This window comes from Podarcis liolepis (assembly GCF_965112155.1).
Source record: "Podarcis liolepis genome assembly, chromosome: 5".
In the NCBI taxonomy this organism is placed as follows: Eukaryota; Metazoa; Chordata; class Lepidosauria; order Squamata; family Lacertidae; genus Podarcis; species Podarcis liolepis.
This window is the reverse complement of record NC_139556.1, coordinates 38,496,511-38,515,019: the sequence shown is the minus strand read 5'-3', so window position 1 is coordinate 38,515,019 and position 18,509 is coordinate 38,496,511. Positions and strand designations below refer to the sequence as shown.

Here is an 18,509-nt window from a genome sequence, read left to right as displayed (position 1 = left end):
AGAAAAGCACTAATATAAAGAAATCCCAAGATTATTTATGTCAGTGTTTCCCAAACGTGGGTCTCCAGCTGTTTTGGACTACAACTCCCATCATCCCTAGCTAGCAGAACCCAGTGGTCAGGGATGAGGGGAACTGTAGTCCAAAAAACAGCAAGCAATCCAAGTTTGGGAAGCACTGTGCTGTTTTGCCATATATGTAATTTGTTACAACAACATAGTTGCATCAAGGGCAAACTAACTAAATATCTCTCAGCTCACACCTTTATTAAACGCTTGCCAAATTACAAAGGTATTGCAAAGAAAAGAGGTTGTGAAAGAGGGATTAATTTCTTCATCTCCAAAGCAGCATTGAGTGTAGTATATAGATTTTTCTTCATCATCATCATCATCTCAGTTATTTCTATGTACAGTTGCATCAAAGATTATGGATATCCCCTGAACAAGAATATGAATATTCTCAGTGGTCAACTCAATTACAGCAGTTCTAATTGCTTTATCCATGATTTCTGTGTACATGTCCTCCTTCCCTAAGACTTCCGAACATCAGTGACAAGCACTATGGATAATTCTTCATTATCTCTATGATCTCCATATACATGCGCTCAGTTGCATCAATTCCCCAGATAAAATCTAGGTGGTTCCATTCGGGAATATACTTTTCATAAATGAGGTTAGTAATCCGTGGGCGTAATAGTTTTACATCATTTGGGTGTGCAAACAAGTCTTGCCCTCCAGTCCATATTGCGATCGGTATTTGAATATCTTCTATCCTGTATACAGGAGGGGTTGTCTGGGGATAAAACAACAACAGTAATGACCACTAAAAACTTCCTTCCAAGCAGATGATGTAAAAAACAAGGCAACCTATAAAACAAAATAGGACTATACACAGGTTGCTCGTAACTTCCCTCTGGCCAGGAATCTTGAAGCAATATAGCAGAGGTCAGCAAACTTTTGCAGCAGGGGGCCGGTCTACTGTCTCTCAGACCTTTTGGGGGGGGGGCGGACTATATTTTGGGAAAAAAATAATGAGCGAATTCCTATGCCCCACAAATAACCAAGAGATGCATTTTAAATAAAAGGACATATTCTACTCATGTAAAAACACGCTGATTCCCGGACTGTCCGCGGGCCAGATTGATAAGGTGATTGGGCCGGATCTGGCCCCCAGGCCTTAGTTTGCCTACCGGTGCAATATAGTATAATATATCCAAAGGCAAGATTATTGGGGTATTATATATATAACTGAACCATTTTTACAACCAAAATCCATTTGTCGGTGGCGTATAAACTGTGTCTCAGCACACTGTATTTCTGAAAACATATATAGTTTTTCATAATCTACCTCTCAATTATTACACTTGTAAATTACAATTCCAGCCAGACGTTATTCCACATTATGTATAGTAATGTAAAAACTAGGAAAATGAAACCTATTTTAAACTACATTTAAAAACATTCAGTCAACTAGCAAGCAAACTACAAAAAACCCTGTAAAATACCTCCAAATGGCACACAACAGAATGTTTGCTAAAATAGTGTGTAAATTTGAACACATCCAAGATAATAAAATGGACTTTAGATAACAGCAAAAAATATGTGAGGATGGGGTCTGAGCTCAGCTCCCTGACATAGGCATGCCTTTGAACATAAATCTAATGTGGTCCCCCTCTAACCTGTATCAAGTGGGAAATAGTATCAAAAAAGTTTCCATGTGCAATATACCTATCAGAGATGTTATTCTGATTTCAAACACTGCCCTACCTGATTGTACTTCTCCATATTCTTTTCCTCTGAACCATGGTCATATCCTTCAAATTGTTTTCTCAGACGCAACTAGAAATAAATTGTGCATTTTTGTAAAATGTATAATTTCCAAAGATGCAAAAAGTGTCATATGTAGGATTTCAGCAATCTTGACAACAGCCCTGTAAGCTAGGCTGCTGTTATTTATCCCTGTTCTTTGGATAGATTGCTATAATGGTCTCATTATGAATATCCGTCTATAATCATTTCATAGTTCCAGAAAACATTTTTTAAATCAACTACAGTGGTACCTCGGGTTACGTACGCTTCAGATTACAGACTCCGCTAACCCAGAAATATTACCTTGGGTTAAGAACTTTGCTTCAGGATGAGTACAGAAATCGTGCAGCAGCGGTGCAGCGGCAGCAGGAGGCCCCATTAGCTAAAGTGGTGCATCAGGTTAAGAACAGTTTCAGGTTAAGAACAAACCTCCAGAACGAATTAAGTTCTTAACCCGAGGTACCACTGTATGGATTAATACACTGCTTCTTTAAAATGTTGCTTTATTTCCACATGAGTACATGGATGGAATCCCATTGCATTCTTTTCTGGGAAGTACTAGATAGAGTCAGATTTCATGTGCCACATGATCCTTTCCCTGATTCCAAACATCGCAGGAAGCTGCTTCTGTAGATAGCTACAAAATCTGCAGACACAAATAATAAACATCATGCTGTGACAGAAGAGCTAGAATGATTGGCAGCAGGGCAGTGGAATAGGATGTTCGGCACAGTTTAAAGCAAGTAGAAAGCACGGGTTGAAAAATGACAGATAAGAGACTCTAGTTGTGTGTGGGAAAGTCAGAGCCCAAGGGAAAGTGAGATGGGAGAAATACAGAAAGTGAATGGGGAAGAGTTGGGTTAACTGTTTCGAAACATAGAATAGAAAAGTTAGATAAGAAAACCAGACTTCAAAGAACTGACCTGCCAAATTAGCTACCAGGCTAAGTTCAAGGTGCTGGTTTGGTGCATAAGACCCTACACAGCCTTCTCCAAAATGTTGCAAAAGACAATCAGATAAAGAAAATGCCATGGTGGGAGGAAGGGATCTGAACTTGGCTGATTCAGAGCTGCAGGGCTAGAATCTCAGCAACACTCTCCAGTTGCAGGGCTCACACTGTTTCTTAGAAAAAGTTGGTCCAGCCTCTGTTTTGTCCAACCTTTGATTTCTCTCTCTCCTCCCCCATTCCCAATTAATCCCAGATTCCTGTGTCTGTGTGTATGTGAAGTTTGATGTGTGTGTCTTAGCCTTATGGTTACATAGGTGGTGTCACACTTCCCTTACGACTATCCCTCATTTTGGTCCTACTTTTTAAGGTAAGGTTTATTTATAGCTGCATTCTGCTTCATTATTAGTACTTCTATCTTGTATGCATGCATGTGCAGTGGTGTAGCTAGCCGCTCGGGTGCCTGGTGAGGGGTGTGTGTCCTGCAGCCGGGGGTGGGGCGATCCACCCATAAGGGCGGGGCGAGCCTCTCCACCGCATGGAGCCTCTCCACCGCCTCCCCCTCAGCTGTAGGGCAGCTGAGGGAGAGGCGGTAGGCAGAAGCAAGTCCCACGCTGCCATTTCAGGCAGCGTGGAACCTGCAGGCACCTAAGCCACCATGTCACTCCTAAAAAGTTTCATGAGGCCATTTTTAAAAACAAAAAAGCCCTCATTTTGTCACACACACCCTCAGTAATGACACCCGGGGTGGTGCGCACACACCCTGCACCCCCTTCCTCCACCACTGTGCATGTGTGAGTAAGTCTTGTGAGCAAACTGCACACAGTCCAATACATATACAGAACAGGGGTGCAGGTGGCCCTGTGATCTAAACCACTGTGCCTCCTTGGGCTTGCCAATCAGAAGGTTGGTGGTTCAAATCTCTGCAATGGAGTGAGCTCCTGTTGCTCTGTCCCAGCTCCTGCCAACCTAGCAGTTCGAAAGCACATCAAAGTGCAAGTAGATAAATGTGTACTGCTGCAGCGGGAAGCTAAACGGCCTTTCCGTGCCCTCTGGCTTCCATCACGGTGTCCCGTTGTGCCAGAAGCAGTTTAGTCATGCTGACCACATGACTCGGAACACTGTCTGTGGATAAATGCCGGCTCCCTTGGCCTGAAAGCAAGATGAGTGCTGCAACCCCATAGTTTTGTGTGTGTGTGTGTGCGCACTTCAGTCATTAAAAAAAATATAATCTTTTTTTGGGGGGGAAGGGAATTGTAATGCTGGCTAGCACGAAAGTCCTTGCATGGAGCTACCTTTCTGAAATTTCAATTACACATGGGGAGGAAACCCTCCAAACAGGGGTATTTCCCCCCTGCATGCCTCCCCCTTCCTCTCAAGTTGGCTCAGGGTGTGTGTGTGTGTGTGTCAAGAGGACCCATGGAACCGCTTGGGGGGAGGAGGAGAGTGGGGATCATTTTGCCAGGTAAACCAAAATGCTTGTCTTGCCAGATCAATTGACATAGCACTATGATGAATTTCTTCAATGGCATTTTAATAAATATCAAAGAAACATAATATTTGAAAATTCAATATACCTGTTTCCAATGAAACACATTTTGCACAGATGTTCCAGCAGGAGAATGGCTTGCATACACGTCCATTCGGCTCTGAAATAGAACAGTCTACATGGCTTATGCTGCTATGATGCTCTGTTCTGGAAGCCTCACCTGATATTTACACTTTTCAACAGCATGCAAAGACCTTTCTTTTTCCCAGAGAAATGAATATACAACAGTCATGATGTCTGAAGATGAGGTACAGATAGAGTCCAACAACAACTAGAGGACCACAGGTTTGCCAGCCCAGTCTGACTGTAGGACTAGAATTCAAAGGGGACTTGTTGGAATCTAGTGGTTCAGACATGCTGCAGGAAGCTCACAGTCCATTAGGACTTCCTGCCTATCCATTTCAGCTTCTCATCCATAGCGCTAGAGTTCATGTGTACCTACAGGAAGCCTCTTGGATTGACAGGGGTCAACAAAATTGCCATCCTGGATTAGATGCATTTGCATGACTTCTCCATGAATGCACAGCAATACGTAACAATACTTCGTGCACAGAATTAGAGGGGAAGTGATGCAGATCTGTGTTCTTTCCTGAGAACTTGTGTGATGAAACAAATGTTCATCATAAAGGTGGAATGGGAATTCTTTGCTACCCCTAGACAGAGGAGAGAACTGGTAATCCATTTCCACATTTCAATAATTTCAACCTGGAAGCTTTTACATAACAAAGCTTAAGCACTCATTAAGCTTAGATATAATATATCCTCAACTCCAGCAACCCCGAACAATCTATATGTTATAGATGTTTTTAATTATTTACAATATGCTTTTAATTTATTTTAAATTCTATTGTTCTACCATTGATGTGCTCCCTCTAGGGAGGAAGGATGAGGTAGAAATTTTTATCTATTTATTCGTTGTTGTTGTTGTTTCTAATCCAACAACAGGAAGTACCTCAAAGTCACATGTGCCCAAGCTTAAGCCTATGCATGTTTGCTCATCATAAACTCACCTAGGATTGCAGGGCTAGTTTTCAAGAGAAAGAATCACCCTTCAGGGGCAGAAGGTCTTGCCCTGCCCTTGCCATTTGGACTACAACTCACTTCAGGGGATTGGGTGTGTAACATATCAGCAATGACAACAGTATAGTGACTGTGCATAAAGCTCCAGAACCAGGTCCATGTTGTCTGTCTGGTATCTACCCAGCTCACTGCGAACCCATTTTAGTGGTTAGTGGGTGGTAGCGCCACGTTTGAATGGGAGCCAAGCTTTGCCCCACCCCCAGTGGCCACCTGCCATTTTGATTTACCTAAAATTTAATTCCCATAAATCTATGAAATTGCTTTGTGTGTGTTCTGGGGACCATCAATAACACTGAGCCAAGAGCAATCTGGTGCTGTCCCTGCCCGCAACTCTTTTGTTGTTGTTTTTGGTATGTGTCATGGTTCCAGCTTGACTTCCAGGGTCATCAGTCTCTTTCCCTTATACCTAACCTACTTAAACACAAGCTCCCCTAAAATTTTCATTAAGTGTTACAAAGACAAGAATATAACTTACCAGGTTGAAATTGGGGGTGTTATATCCAGCCACAAAGGAAATAACTTTGGCACAATATTTAGGCTGATAAGTGCAAAACCAAGAGACTGGCTTTTTCCAATGTATAGCGTAATCAAAAACATTTTTCTGGCCAAATATTGCCTGAAAAATAATATATTTGAAATTAGCTACCACTAAACCAAATAAAGATCAACACCCTATTCCCACAGAGTCCCACTGTTGTGGAATATGTATGGAGGCAGGAGGGAAGGAAGTCTATAGTGGTTTCTCAGGCTGCTGCGCCCCCCAAAATCTCAGCAGATCTACCTTTGCCTCTAAGCTAGCAGCAGCAGTCTGGGTGGCCAGTAGATGCCCATTTTGCAACTAGCACTGCCAGGATGTGGAAGAGGAGCCAGCCAAGCTGCATCATTCCATAGCACTTAAGTGCCTTTCCTGCTTCCTATGTCATTATGTAGCATAGCTCATTTCCTATTTTCTATTAGCATCATTTTCAAATAGACAGAAGGCTGCTTAAAGTCCTGATGCCACAAGTCCAGTCCTGCTGCCAATGAGCAGAGGGAGGGAGGCAGGGAGGCAGCTCCAAAGCCCTCGAAGGAGAGCCCAGATGTGCTTCAAGCACCTCCTGCTCTCCAGCTCAGGTTCCTCTCAGGGCATTTCCGCTGCTTCCAGATGACGCCTCAGCTGGAGCTGCTTCACAATTCGCTCAGTGGTACTGTGCTTGGGAGGAAGAGCATTTGCTATGCAAACTCTCCTGCCCACACTGGATAGGGGAGAGCTCCCGACATGCAACACAAACTGGGCTGCATGCCTTTTTCTTCATTGCAAATGTCAATGAGACTGCAGTAGGACCAGCAAATATGGCAGGTTGGGTTGGACAGGAGAATAACTGCTGTGACTGGGGATAGTGGCCAGAGTGCTGAAGGGGCCCAAGAGAGCCCCCGTACCTGACAGTGCCACTTCCTGCTTTGCCTCCCCCCACCATAGATCTAATGAGACACTCCTTAGTAAATTATAAGAAACTGTTACAGCACTCTTAGGGCCTTAGGGAAGAATAGCAGGGCATGCTGAGTTTGGCAAACAAATGAGAGCAGGGTGATGACACTAGCATATACGTGTGTGTGTGTGTGTGTGTGCGCGCACACACACACACACACACACACGGACTATGAATATAGATCTTTACTCAACTCTGTGCCTAATCTGTGCTCATATAAATAGTGCCTAGAAAGACTTACGTGCATGAACGTCTCAGGAATACGCGCTAGTTTTATGAGTGGGGTTGTGGAAAATGTCACTGTGGCTATAGGTGCCAAAGCAAAAAATACTTTGATTCTTTCAGCCAGTTTTGGCCGAGTAGAGAATCCTATGAAACCTGAGAAAATAAAATTTATCCTAAATCAGCAAGCTGTCAATTTCTTCACCTTTCTAGAATACTCACAGCCCTTGCAGTTGATAAAAATGTACCGTATTTTTTGATCTATAACACGCACATAGTTTTTAGAGGAGGAAAATCCATAGGCATGCCACCCGTAGGCATTTCCTCCATAACACGCACAGACATTTCCCCTTACTTTCTAGGAGGAAAAAGTGAGTGTTATGGTGCAAAAAATACGGTAATTGTCTTCCTTCGTGTTGAGTGCCTTTAGCTTTATATTCCATTCCTGTTGGGCCTTTTAATGGCTAGTTGGTGTCTTGGGGGGTTGGAATGGTCATGTTAGTTTATGCTGGTTTTCATAATATTTTGTACTGTCTAAAATGGAATTCAATGCCTGTTTTTAATCTGGTTTTTATAATGTATTATGATTTATTTGTGTTCATTTTTGTAAGTCACTTTGGGAAGCATTTTGATTGAAAAGCAAAATATAAATCTTTTAAATAAAGAAGGGGAGCCTTGCTGAATGCAAGGGGGTGGATAGCTCAGTTCCACTTGCTGCTCTGCCCTTTTTAACTAGGATGATGTACATTGGTCCATGTGAGGGCTGTCTGAGATACCTGTCCAAGAATGTGGAGAGAAGCTCCTATCCAGTGTAGATTGGGGATAGGGAACCTGTTGCCTTCCAGAACATGTTGGACCCCCAGCCTGGATGACTAATGGTCAAGTATAATGGGAGTGACAGTGTAACAACAAACATTATGAGGGCCACAAGTTCTCCATCCCTGGTGTGAACAGTACTGAGCTATGTGCATCTACGGTTTGTATCAGGCAATTTCCTACTGAACCAGGGGTGGGAAAGTGGATTCTGCTGAAAAGTTAGAGACTCAACATTCTCACTCCCCGATACGGCACATTTGAATGCCAGTGATACCGAGTTGAAACCTGCAGCTGCAAAGGAAGAATCAGGAGCACAGATTTTCCCTTTCTTCCTCTACAGCCCTGCATTTAAACCAAGCCATGGCTGTAGGGGAAGATTCTCTCTTTGCAGCCACAATTTGAAATCAAGTTGTGGCTCTGGCTTCAAAGAACAAACTGGGAGTTCCTTCCAAGCGCAGTGGTTCTTCCATCCCAGGACTGCGCTTTTGGAATCTGGCACCTTTTTGGTCTCAGAAAAAGGCACCCAATTCAAAAAACAAACAAACACCCAAATCATAGCAGAAGCTGGCTGTATGCTGTGCTTCCCCCTGAGAGCCATGTTTCTTTCTAGACCTGGTTTTTCTCAGTGTGTCATTGGAACAATATCTCCACATCCCATTGTGATGCTCATGTGAAAACAGCCTGCATTCTGTAACATACCGCTTGTGGAGCCTTGAGAATGGCCTATGTAATATAGTTGTTCCTGCCTGGTTTTATTCAGAATGAAGTGTATAACAGCTGGTAGGTCATAGTATCCCATCTCATGAAAACTAGAGAGAGAAATGCACACAATAATGCATGAGCAAGAATTGGTGATGTATTAGCATTAGTAATGGATAAACAAGAGGCAAGGATTAGCACAAACCAAAGAAAAATATCTACATGGATAATGTGATGACATAATCCACCATCTTTGTTTTCTTACCTAAACTCCCAGAATTTCTTTTCATTTCTTCTCATTTTTTTATGATTTGAAGACCACCGATTTCCTCTGCTGTTTCCAAGCCAAACATCATACCCAGTGTCTGCCAATATGAAACCCAAACTGTTGCTGGGCAAGTTCGAAATCCAGTGGGTAGCATCTCCAAGCAAAGCATGTTGCAAAAGCACACTGGGCCGTGGACCTGTAAAATAGTAAGAGATGCTTTGTTAACGGCCCGTTATATTCTATATAAGGGACTCCAATTTTCAGTGTGGGAAGGAAACAATTTGATGTATTCTTCTTATTAACTTATTTATTTATACCCCACCTTTTCCCATGATGGGTCTCAAGGCAACTTACAGATAAAACCAAGAACTGCTTAAAACATAGAAAAATCAACCATTACTATACAATTAAATATTGATAGAATTATAAACTATATAAATATATAAAATCTGTTTAAAACATATCAGCCATTACAAGAAAAACGGCACGGCACCAGCCCTTTCATCAAAAGCAGCCAATTCCCAATTGCCTGTTGGAACAAGATTAACTTCACCGGCTGGCAGAAGGACAGCAAGGATAGAGCCAGTCTAGCTTCCCTAGGGAGTTCCAAGTCTGGGAGCAGTCACCAAGAAGGCCCTCTCCCAGGTCACCACCAAACATGCCTGTCAGGGTGGTGGGATGGAGAGAAAGTCCCCTCCAAAAAATTTCAAAACTTGGGCACGTTAATATGAGGGAATACCATTTTTTTTCAGATAGCTTGGATCTAAGCTGTGTAGGGCTTTATAGGTCATATACAGTACATTGCATTGCTGTCCTTCTGCTAGCGTGTGTCACTGAGGCCAAATCAGACGTCTCAAGGAATGGGCACACTTGGCGCACTAGCTTTAACTGTGCAAATGCACTCCTGGCCACCACAGAGACCTGAGCATCCATGCTTCCAGGAGCATTCCCGAATTGCGAATCTGTGTCTTCACAGGTTGAATCCCTATTCCCTGTTCTGCCTTCTGACTGACTAAAAGTACCCCTGTTTTGTCTGGATTAAGTTTCAATTTGTTCACCCTCATCTATTACTGATGACAGACACTGGTTTAGAACCAAGATTGCTTCCTTGGATTTAGGTGGAAAGTCAAAATAGAGCTGGGTGTCATCAGCATACTGGTAACACTGAGCACCCAAATGCCGGACACCCTCTCCTGGCAGTTTCATGTAAATGTTTCAATAGCATGGGGGACAGAAGAAAACCCTGAGGGACACTGAAGGCCAATGGCCATCGTGTCAAACAGGAGTCCCCAGCACCATCTCTTGGGTTTGCCCCTTCAGGAAGGAACAGAGCCATTGTAAAACATTGCCTCCCAATCTCATCCTTGCAAAGCAACCCAGAAGGATATCATGGTCAATGGGACTGAAAGGCACTGAGAGGTCCAGCAGAACCAACAGGGACACACTACTTTTGTCCAGTTCCTGGTGTAAGTCATCCTCTAAGATGACCAAAGCTGTTTTTGTCCCATAACCAGGCCTGAAACCAGATTGAAATGGATCTGGATCATCCAATTAACTGTCAATGGAAGTTAGTCCAATTCACATCTTTACTTGTTCTGCCCAAGACACTTTATTTGAAATGTGTAGATCACAATGTTCAAGAGGCTTTGCTTCACATATGGCACGACAATGCGTTTTTCCTGTGTTGCCCTTGCAAATGTCAACATTACTCTAGCATTGAGCTGCAAACCTTCACTTACCAGATAATCAATGAAGGGACTAATTAATGGACTCAACACTTAATTCCTATTTAATTAAACAGTGCTTAATTACCCACAGTTGGGATTAGGATTATGGCCAAAATTTGCAAAACTGAGGGTGGGATGGGGTAGGGTTTGTCAGTGTTATGGTGTTACCCTTTCCCATGGCATTACCTTTGTCTGCATCACAGTATCTTCCACAAGGTATTCTGTTGATTGTAAGTATATATCCGTCTTCTGTCTCAACATGGTGTTCCTCACTTGGGTATCCATGATAATGGATAATCTCACTCTGGGGAGAAAACAGAATGGGTTTGCTTGAAGGCATCTCCTTTGTAATTAAGTGCTGTCCATCCATCCGTCCATCCTTCCTTCTGCCCACCTGTCTCTGTTAGCAAGTAGGTGCACCATCAGTAGGGAAATTCACCACAGCTGAGTTTCCAGCTTCACCCAAGCAGATAGAAAGCAGCTACAAGGAGCTCTGCCATGAGCTAGAGGGAGCCCTGGCCAGCAAAGCATCAAGGGAAGTTTTAGCCTCAACCATGACATACGCTCCCACATTTCTCCAATTAAAATAGATATCCTATTTATATTTATATTTATATTTATATTTATATTTATATTTATATTTATATTTATATTTATATTTATATTTATATTTATATTTATATTTATATCACACCCATCTGACTGGGTTGCCCCAGTCACTCTGGACAGCTTCCAACCTATATAAAAACGTAATAAAACATTAATAGTTCATCAAATTAATAGTCAAATTCATCCTCCAGGGATCCACTGCCATCCCCACTTAACTCACCAGCAGGAACAGGAACAGGCAGGAGGCCAAGGTGTTGGGGGACATGTGGGCAGAGGAAGCAAGTGGGGAGGAGAAGGAGGATCCAAAAGAAGGGGCCAGTGACTTGTGAGGTGCTGTGCCCCTTGTGGTGGAGGAAGAGGGGAGTCAGAAGGAAGAGACCTGGCAGCCAGAGACAGGGGAGACAAGGAGAAGGAGGAGAAAGCGCTGCAGGAGGCCTCAGATCCTGTAGATACTGAGAGTCATGGCTTTGGAAACCTCTAGGTCAGGCTTCCTCAACCTCGGCCCTCCAGATGTTTTGAGACTACAGTTCCCAGCATCCCTGACCACTGGTCCTGCTAGCTAGGGATCATGGGAGTTGTACGCCAAAAACATCTGGAGGGCTGAGGTTGAGGAAGCCTTCTGTAGGTTCTCTCCTCTGCTGTCTCCATCCTCAAGGAAGGTGCTGAAGGACTGGAAACAGCAAGAGCTGCTATTGAGCAAGCTATAGCAGGAAAGGCGGGAAGGAAGCATGCAGTAGTAGGTGTCATGACAGCTGTGTAGCAGGGAGTGTTTTTGTATTTATTTGAATGTTAGTAGCTGAGGTAACCAAGTGCTTTGCCAATGAAGAACTAAAGATCCTGTTGCTCATCCTCATAGAATCTTAGAGCTGGAAGTGATTAATTTTCAAATTCAAAATTCTTTTGCCTCAATCCTTTTATTTTCCTCTCTATTTAATTTCTTGTAATATAATGTTACAAGTGATTAAATTATGACAAACACAATAGAATATAGAATATTGTGTTTGTAGTAATTTAATTTCTTGTAATATTTCTTTTTTTGAATTATGGTGCTAGAGGAGACTCTTGAGAGTCCCATGGACTGCAAGAAGATCAAACCTATCCATTCTGAAGGAAATCAGCCCTGAGTGCTCACTGGAAGGGCAGATCGTGAAGCCGAGACTCCAATACTTTGGCCACCTCATAAGAAGAGAAGACTCCCTGGAAAAGACCCTGATGTTGGGAAAGATGGAGGGCACAAGGAGAAGGGGACGACAGAGGACGAGATGGTTGGACAGTGTTCTCGAAGCTACCAGCATGAGTTGACCAAACTGCGGGAGGCAGTGGAAGACAGGAGTGCCTGGCATGCTCTGGTCCATGGGGTCACAAAGAGTTGGACACGACTAAATGACTAAACGACAACAACAACAACACAATATTTCTTTATTTCTAGGTTTTTGTAATAAATCTTTTTCTTTCCTTACTAACTCATTTACTTTTTCCAGTTTTTTAATTTCATTTGAATTTTTCAAATATGCATTTTGCTTTATTAGGTAGCGGCTTAGGACTGCCTGACTTGTGTCCCAGACCCTCTTTGAAGTAGAAGAAAGAGAGGAAGGTGAAGAAGTAGATAGTTAGAGATGGAGAGGAGCAAGAAGGAAAGGAGGAGGAGGGAAGAAAGGAAGGAAAGGAAAAGAGAAGATTGGGGGGGAGGTTTAAAAGTTGACATTCTACTAGTTCTCCAAAGTCTTTTTTATATTTTCTCACGAATGATGCGGCTTTCATTACTTCCACACATTGTTGTTTCTTTCCCTTGTAAAGAGAATTCCCTCTGGATGTTCCCACCGGAATAAAAGAGCTTCTGTCAAGAATTTGTGTTCACTCCTTTTTTAAAAAGAATCTTATCGGGATTTCATTCAAGTTGATAATTCTTTGTTCCTCAATTACCAGTCCTTTCTGAAAGTGCGCCTGCAGTACATTATTTTTGAAGCTTCTGGAATTGAATACCACTAAACAGCTGGTGATTTCTTACTTTTAGCATAGGGTGATTCACTCTGAAAATCATGTGGCAACTGTAGTACTGCCGATTCCACCAATCAAAGTGATTGAGTGGGCACATCTAGTAGGTAAACTGTTCCCAAGTTCTGTTGGGCTTTATATACTAATTGTAACACCTTGAACTTGGCCCAGTAGCAAATAGGTGACCAGTGCAGATTTCTGAGCACAGGTGTTATATGCTGATATAGCCTCACTCCTGCCAGCAATCGTGTTGCAGCTTCTAGGTCAAGCACAAGGCAAGCCCCACTTAGCGTGCATTGCAGTAATCCAGTATTGAAGTAACCATTGCATGAACCACTGTGGCAAGGCTTTCCCAACCCAGGAATGTCCACAGCTGTCAAACCAGTTGCAGCTGGTGAAAAGCAGTTCTAGCCACTGAGGCTACCTGAGCCTCCAGTGACAGAGCTGGATCCAGAAGCATCCCCAAACAGTGAACCCACTCCTTCAGGGTGAGTGCAGCCTCATTCACAGTAGGCAACTGGTTAAATTTTCAGACATGGGAGCTTCTTACCCATGGTGCCTTCTTCTTGCCAGGATTCAAGTTCAGCTTGTTTTTTTCTCATTCATTTCACCTCTACCAATGGCTTCATGTAGATAGCCACCAGCGGGCTGAAAGGCCCTCTCCCAATGCTACTGTCTGGACTTGGTCATGAAGCTAGGATTGGAACCACTGTAATGCAGTGCACCAAATTTGAGTGCCCTTGAGACTGACCCAGAAACTCCAGCGGGTGCAGAATGCCGCGGCGAGACTCCTTATGGGGTCTTCGCTGCGAGATCACATTCATCCGGTACTATACCAGCTGCACTGGCTCCTGGTGGAGTACAGGATCAGGTTTAAGGTGCTGGTTTTAACCATTAAAGCCCTATACGGCCTAGGACCCTCGTACCTATGGGACCGCCTCTCCTGGTATGCCCCACAGAGGAACCTACGGTCTGCAAATAAAAACATCCTGAAGGTTCCAGGCCACAGAGAGGTTAGGCTGGCCTCAACTAGAGCCAGGGCTTTCTTGGCTGCGGCTCCAATCTGGTGGAACACTCTGTCACAAGAGACTAGGGCCCTGCAGGACCTGACATCTTTCCGCAGGGCCTGCAAGACAGAGTTGTTCCACCAGGCCTTTGGTCAGGGCACAGCCTGACTCCCTCCTCTGGCAACCTGCACAGAATTTTGCTTAACGGTTGCCATCAATTTGATTTTAATTAATTTTTATAATGAAATGTTTTTAGAATGTTGGATTATTTGATTGTTTGATTATTTGATTGTTGTTAGCCGCCCTGAGCCCGGCTTCGGCTGGGGAGGGTGGGATATAAATAAATTATTATTATTATTATTATTATTATTATTATTATTATTATTATTATTATTATTATTTATTATTATTATTATTCCTTGGAGCTGGTCCACGAGGATACCATAATCAATGGTATCAAGTGCCAACAAGAGATCAAAAAGGAGCAAGGTCACTTTCCTCCATCCCACTCTCTGCAAAGGTCATCCATCAGGGTGACCAAAGCCAGTCCTGAACTCACCTGTGTCCTCCAAGAATGTCTTCAGTTGCTCCACCACTTTTCCCCAAAAGGGGATATTGACCACTGACTGGTAGCTGTTCTAATCCAAAGTATCTAGACCATTTCTCCTTAGGAGAAGTCACACTACTACCTCTTTCAATGCAGCAAGTACCTCCCTCTCATGCTGTGAAGCATTAACCACACTCTCGACCCAACCAACCAATCAGTCCCCCTCTGCTAGATTTAGGAGGGACAGGGGGCAAGGGGCACGTGGTTGGATGTAACTGCCCTGAGATCTAAGAAAAATTTCACCTGCATCAGGTGAAACTGATCCCACAAAACAGGAGTTGCAACAAATGCCAAGTCAACATTACTCTGGAGTTGAGAAACCTGATGCTCAAAGTGCATAAGCCAGTTGATCACAGTGGGCCTTTGAGGGCTCCAGAGGTCCCTCCCTCACACTGGGTCTCAGTAAGCCCCAGATCATACAAAATAACTCCAATACGAGGGTGCAAAATGAGCATTTTCGCTGCCTGTATTGCCACATTTTAGGCAGGATTATGTGTTCTTTTTGGCAGCAGAGCAAGAACTGTGCTACTTTAGTCTCTGTCTGGCTAGTTTCATAGCTTGGAGCTCCTCGGAGTACTAAGGAGCTGCTCAGATTCTAAACTGCTGGAGAGGGCACTCGGGAGCCTAACCTGCCAACTGCCTGTTTTATCTCCTGGTTCCATAGGAAGATCAGGGCTTCAAAGCTAGATCCCCAGCTTTTCCCCTGGAAAGTATCCCACAGCATCCAGGAACATTTCAGGTTCCACTCACTCTCTGACAGCAGGTCATCTGAGCTGAAGATTTCTGAGTATGCATGTTAAACATTTTTTTTATGGGTTTAACTGAAAAGCAAATAAGCAACCAAGCAAATATAACTAAGTGGCTGGGAGCTGAGTAATTTACCAAAGGGTGGTTGACAAATTTACAAAAACAAAAAACCAAGGTTTCCTTTTCATTGGAAAAATATGAGAATAGCAGTTTTGTGCCAGAAGTTCAACTGTAACTTCTAATGATCCATTGCTGTGCTGCTAGAGATTCTGGAAGCTGTGATGGGACTGTGGGGAGTTACTGTACAGAAGCAGGAGGAAAAAGGATTTTGAGATTACTGTAGTAGATTGTGTGCATGTGTGGCAGACCAGCTGAGGATTTGGCAACCAAAAAGGCAACCTGGGCTACTCTCCCCACCCCCATTTTAAAAACCTGGACATAAGTCTATACTGCAGCAATCCAGGCACTGATTGCATAATTTTGGCAGCTCCCTAAGGGACATTATGTACCCAACAGAGGCATTATCTTAAATCCTTGACAAATTTCCTTGTTGCTTGGCAGAAAATCCTACTGCTTAAGACAGAACTAGTCATTTCCCCCAAAATCTCAGTATGTGTATTCTCCCAGCACAGAATCATCTCCTATCCAAAAACCTCTCCTTTGACATGGATTTGGTGAGAACAAAGTGTATTTAAGAGCTGAGTTTTAGACAGAAAGATGGTGTTCCAACCAGGTACCTATGCTCCTGATGATTCAAGTCTGGATTTGGAGCACAGACCTAAAGGGGGTTTCTGTTGCTTCAGGGTAAAAGCAGGTATTGCCTTCCTGCTTTTTGGTCAGAGTTCCTTTACAGATGCAGTTGTATTTCTCACACCACTCTTGGAGAGTCTCATGATCTACTGACTGAGCCATCCCTTATTTGATGCCCAATACCCCTGGACCTGTGTCCCCAAAGCCCTGGATGGTGTCTCCTCTGTTACTAAGCCTTTCCTCAGAACCTACCTAGGTTAATCCCCTAATTTCTATGCACTACCTTTGTAGGTCAGTCTGTAAACAAGCCTGTGGAAATGTGCCTGATGGCATCACCCTTCCCTGTTTATTACTACCCATAGATACTTACTAGTAGCATCTGAAATAGCCCCTAGTACTTTGGCACAAGCACTGGTGATTCCTTTTTATCTCTCTTAGTTTAATGACAAAGAAATAGCAGTCAAAAGTATGTCTTACTTACAACATTCATAAAACACTCAGGATCCACTGTATCTGCAGTCACAGGTTTTTCTGAAGCTTTGAATTCTTCTGAACTGTAAATTCCTTGGCACAAACATGCTGCTATAATAAAGCCCCACATCTTCAACCTGTATGGAACAATGCTGTTGCATAACAATAACAACAACAGTAGTAGTAGTAGTTGTAGTAGTAGTAGTAGTATCATATGTGGTTCCTGCAGATTTAAAGCAGGAATGATGTGCCCAAAACTTTTGGTTAACATGAAAGAAAATTCTGAAACCAATGTAATTCCCTGGTGGATCCTTTTTGACATAAAGGAGGAGATGTAAGAATGTGTTGGGAATGGGAGTGGGGATGTAAAACAGATAGGAAAACTATGACCTTGGATAACATGTGATCAGAGCATCATTTAAAGCATTTTTCTTTCTCTGAGATTCATGCTGAAATAATTAAAAAATAAATATCAGTTGGACTCTTATGTTGTTTCCCAGCATTTTCTTTCCTTGCTCAAATTTGGGAACAATGGGGAAAACCACACCAGTTCCTGGTAGCTTTATCTGTGGTTAGGGGGATGTGTTGAGGGACTGGTAAAGTTTTGGATCCTTCAGATCCAAGTCTTCCTCTGGTTTGCCCTCAGCATGTTGCAAATCTCTCACCAGGCACCAGCTCCCTCTTCTTTTAAGGTCCTTCTGATACTACAGCTCCAAAATTTGTAGTCCAAGGGCCATGGAAGTTTCTGTGGTGGTGTGTAGGGGAGCTACAGCATCTGATCTCGCTCTTCTAGATCAACTATCTCTATCTCTCTCTGCTCCTGGGGAGGGAGATCCAGTGATTCCTAAGTCCCCTGGAATTTCAGGGATGTAGCACTACAAGTCTCTGTTTTCAAGACCTGTGTGGTTCCACTAACAAAACTTCATGCATTGTATGCATACAGTGGTTCTGTAAAATACACTCCCCATTGGGGGAGAAGTCTTCTGTTTCCCAGAGCACTGCCTCATCATCTAAAATATTTCAAAAGCCTGAACTATTATTTTTGTTGATCAGAGTAGCTTCCTTTCTCCAAGCCTAGAACTATATTTCCCGGAGTTAACATCCCCCCCCCAAAAAAAAATGGAAGGAAGCCTATATATACAAACAGACTACTCACCTAAAGCAGGATTCTCACCCTTCTTTGTTACAGTTGCAATTTTTTATTTTGGGCTAGAGGTCCTAAAGTGCAATTGCTAACGTTATTTGGACAGCTTAAGTTATTAGGCGAGTTTGTCGTCCTCTCTCAAAAGAAGTGCAGAGACCCGACTGAGCTTCGCAGAAGCGTTTATAAAACGGGAGTGTGCTAAAAGTTCTGGATGAATAGCAGTCCTCCAGAAGGTACATCGGAGGGTTGCTCTCTCACGCCGGGCAGCGTCGCCGCCCACTCTCCTGTTTCCCAGATTGGGCGTGACTCGGGAGCGGAGCTGCAAGTAGGCACGCTCCTTCTGGCGCGGAGCCCGGCTCAGTTGAAGGAGCCTGCCGTGACGCCACCACAAAATTGCTGCCGGGGCCACGCCACCCCCGCTATCATCGCAGCCTTTTGAAGAGACCAAAAGCAGTTCTTCAAATCCCAGCTAGCGACTCATTATTACCTCCTTCATTACTGTTTGTAAAGAGTTCGGTACAGCCCACAGAGACTGCATGCGAATGTCGATACATGGCTGAGAGAGCCTTAAGTGGATTTCATGATGTCCGTCTAAAA

General features: G+C 43.4%; 1 protein-coding gene across 3 annotated transcripts; it reads right to left on the bottom strand.

Moving 5' to 3' along the window:
* Positions 1–243: 243 nt before the first annotated feature.
* LOC310706819 (lysosomal acid lipase/cholesteryl ester hydrolase-like) lies at positions 244–18,192 on the bottom strand. Of its 3 annotated transcripts, none has more exons than XM_083503128.1 (10): positions 17,925–18,192; positions 16,779–16,991; positions 10,769–10,886; positions 8,853–9,051; positions 8,588–8,697; positions 7,092–7,228; positions 5,857–5,997; positions 4,330–4,401; positions 1,765–1,836; positions 244–790 (listed from the first exon to the last, which is right to left on the bottom strand). In XM_083503128.1, exons 2-10 carry the CDS (start codon positions 16,980–16,982, stop codon positions 557–559), a joined length of 1,287 nt encoding a protein of 428 aa, XP_083359254.1. In that variant the 5' UTR covers positions 16,983–16,991; positions 17,925–18,192; the 3' UTR covers positions 244–556. The 3 variants fall into 3 exon arrangements, with proteins under 3 accessions (XP_083359254.1, XP_083359255.1, XP_083359256.1); XM_083503129.1 differs by having other exon boundaries at positions 16,779–16,920; positions 17,925–18,190; XM_083503130.1 differs by having other exon boundaries at positions 16,779–16,905; positions 17,925–18,190.
* Positions 18,193–18,509: the final 317 nt, after the last annotated feature.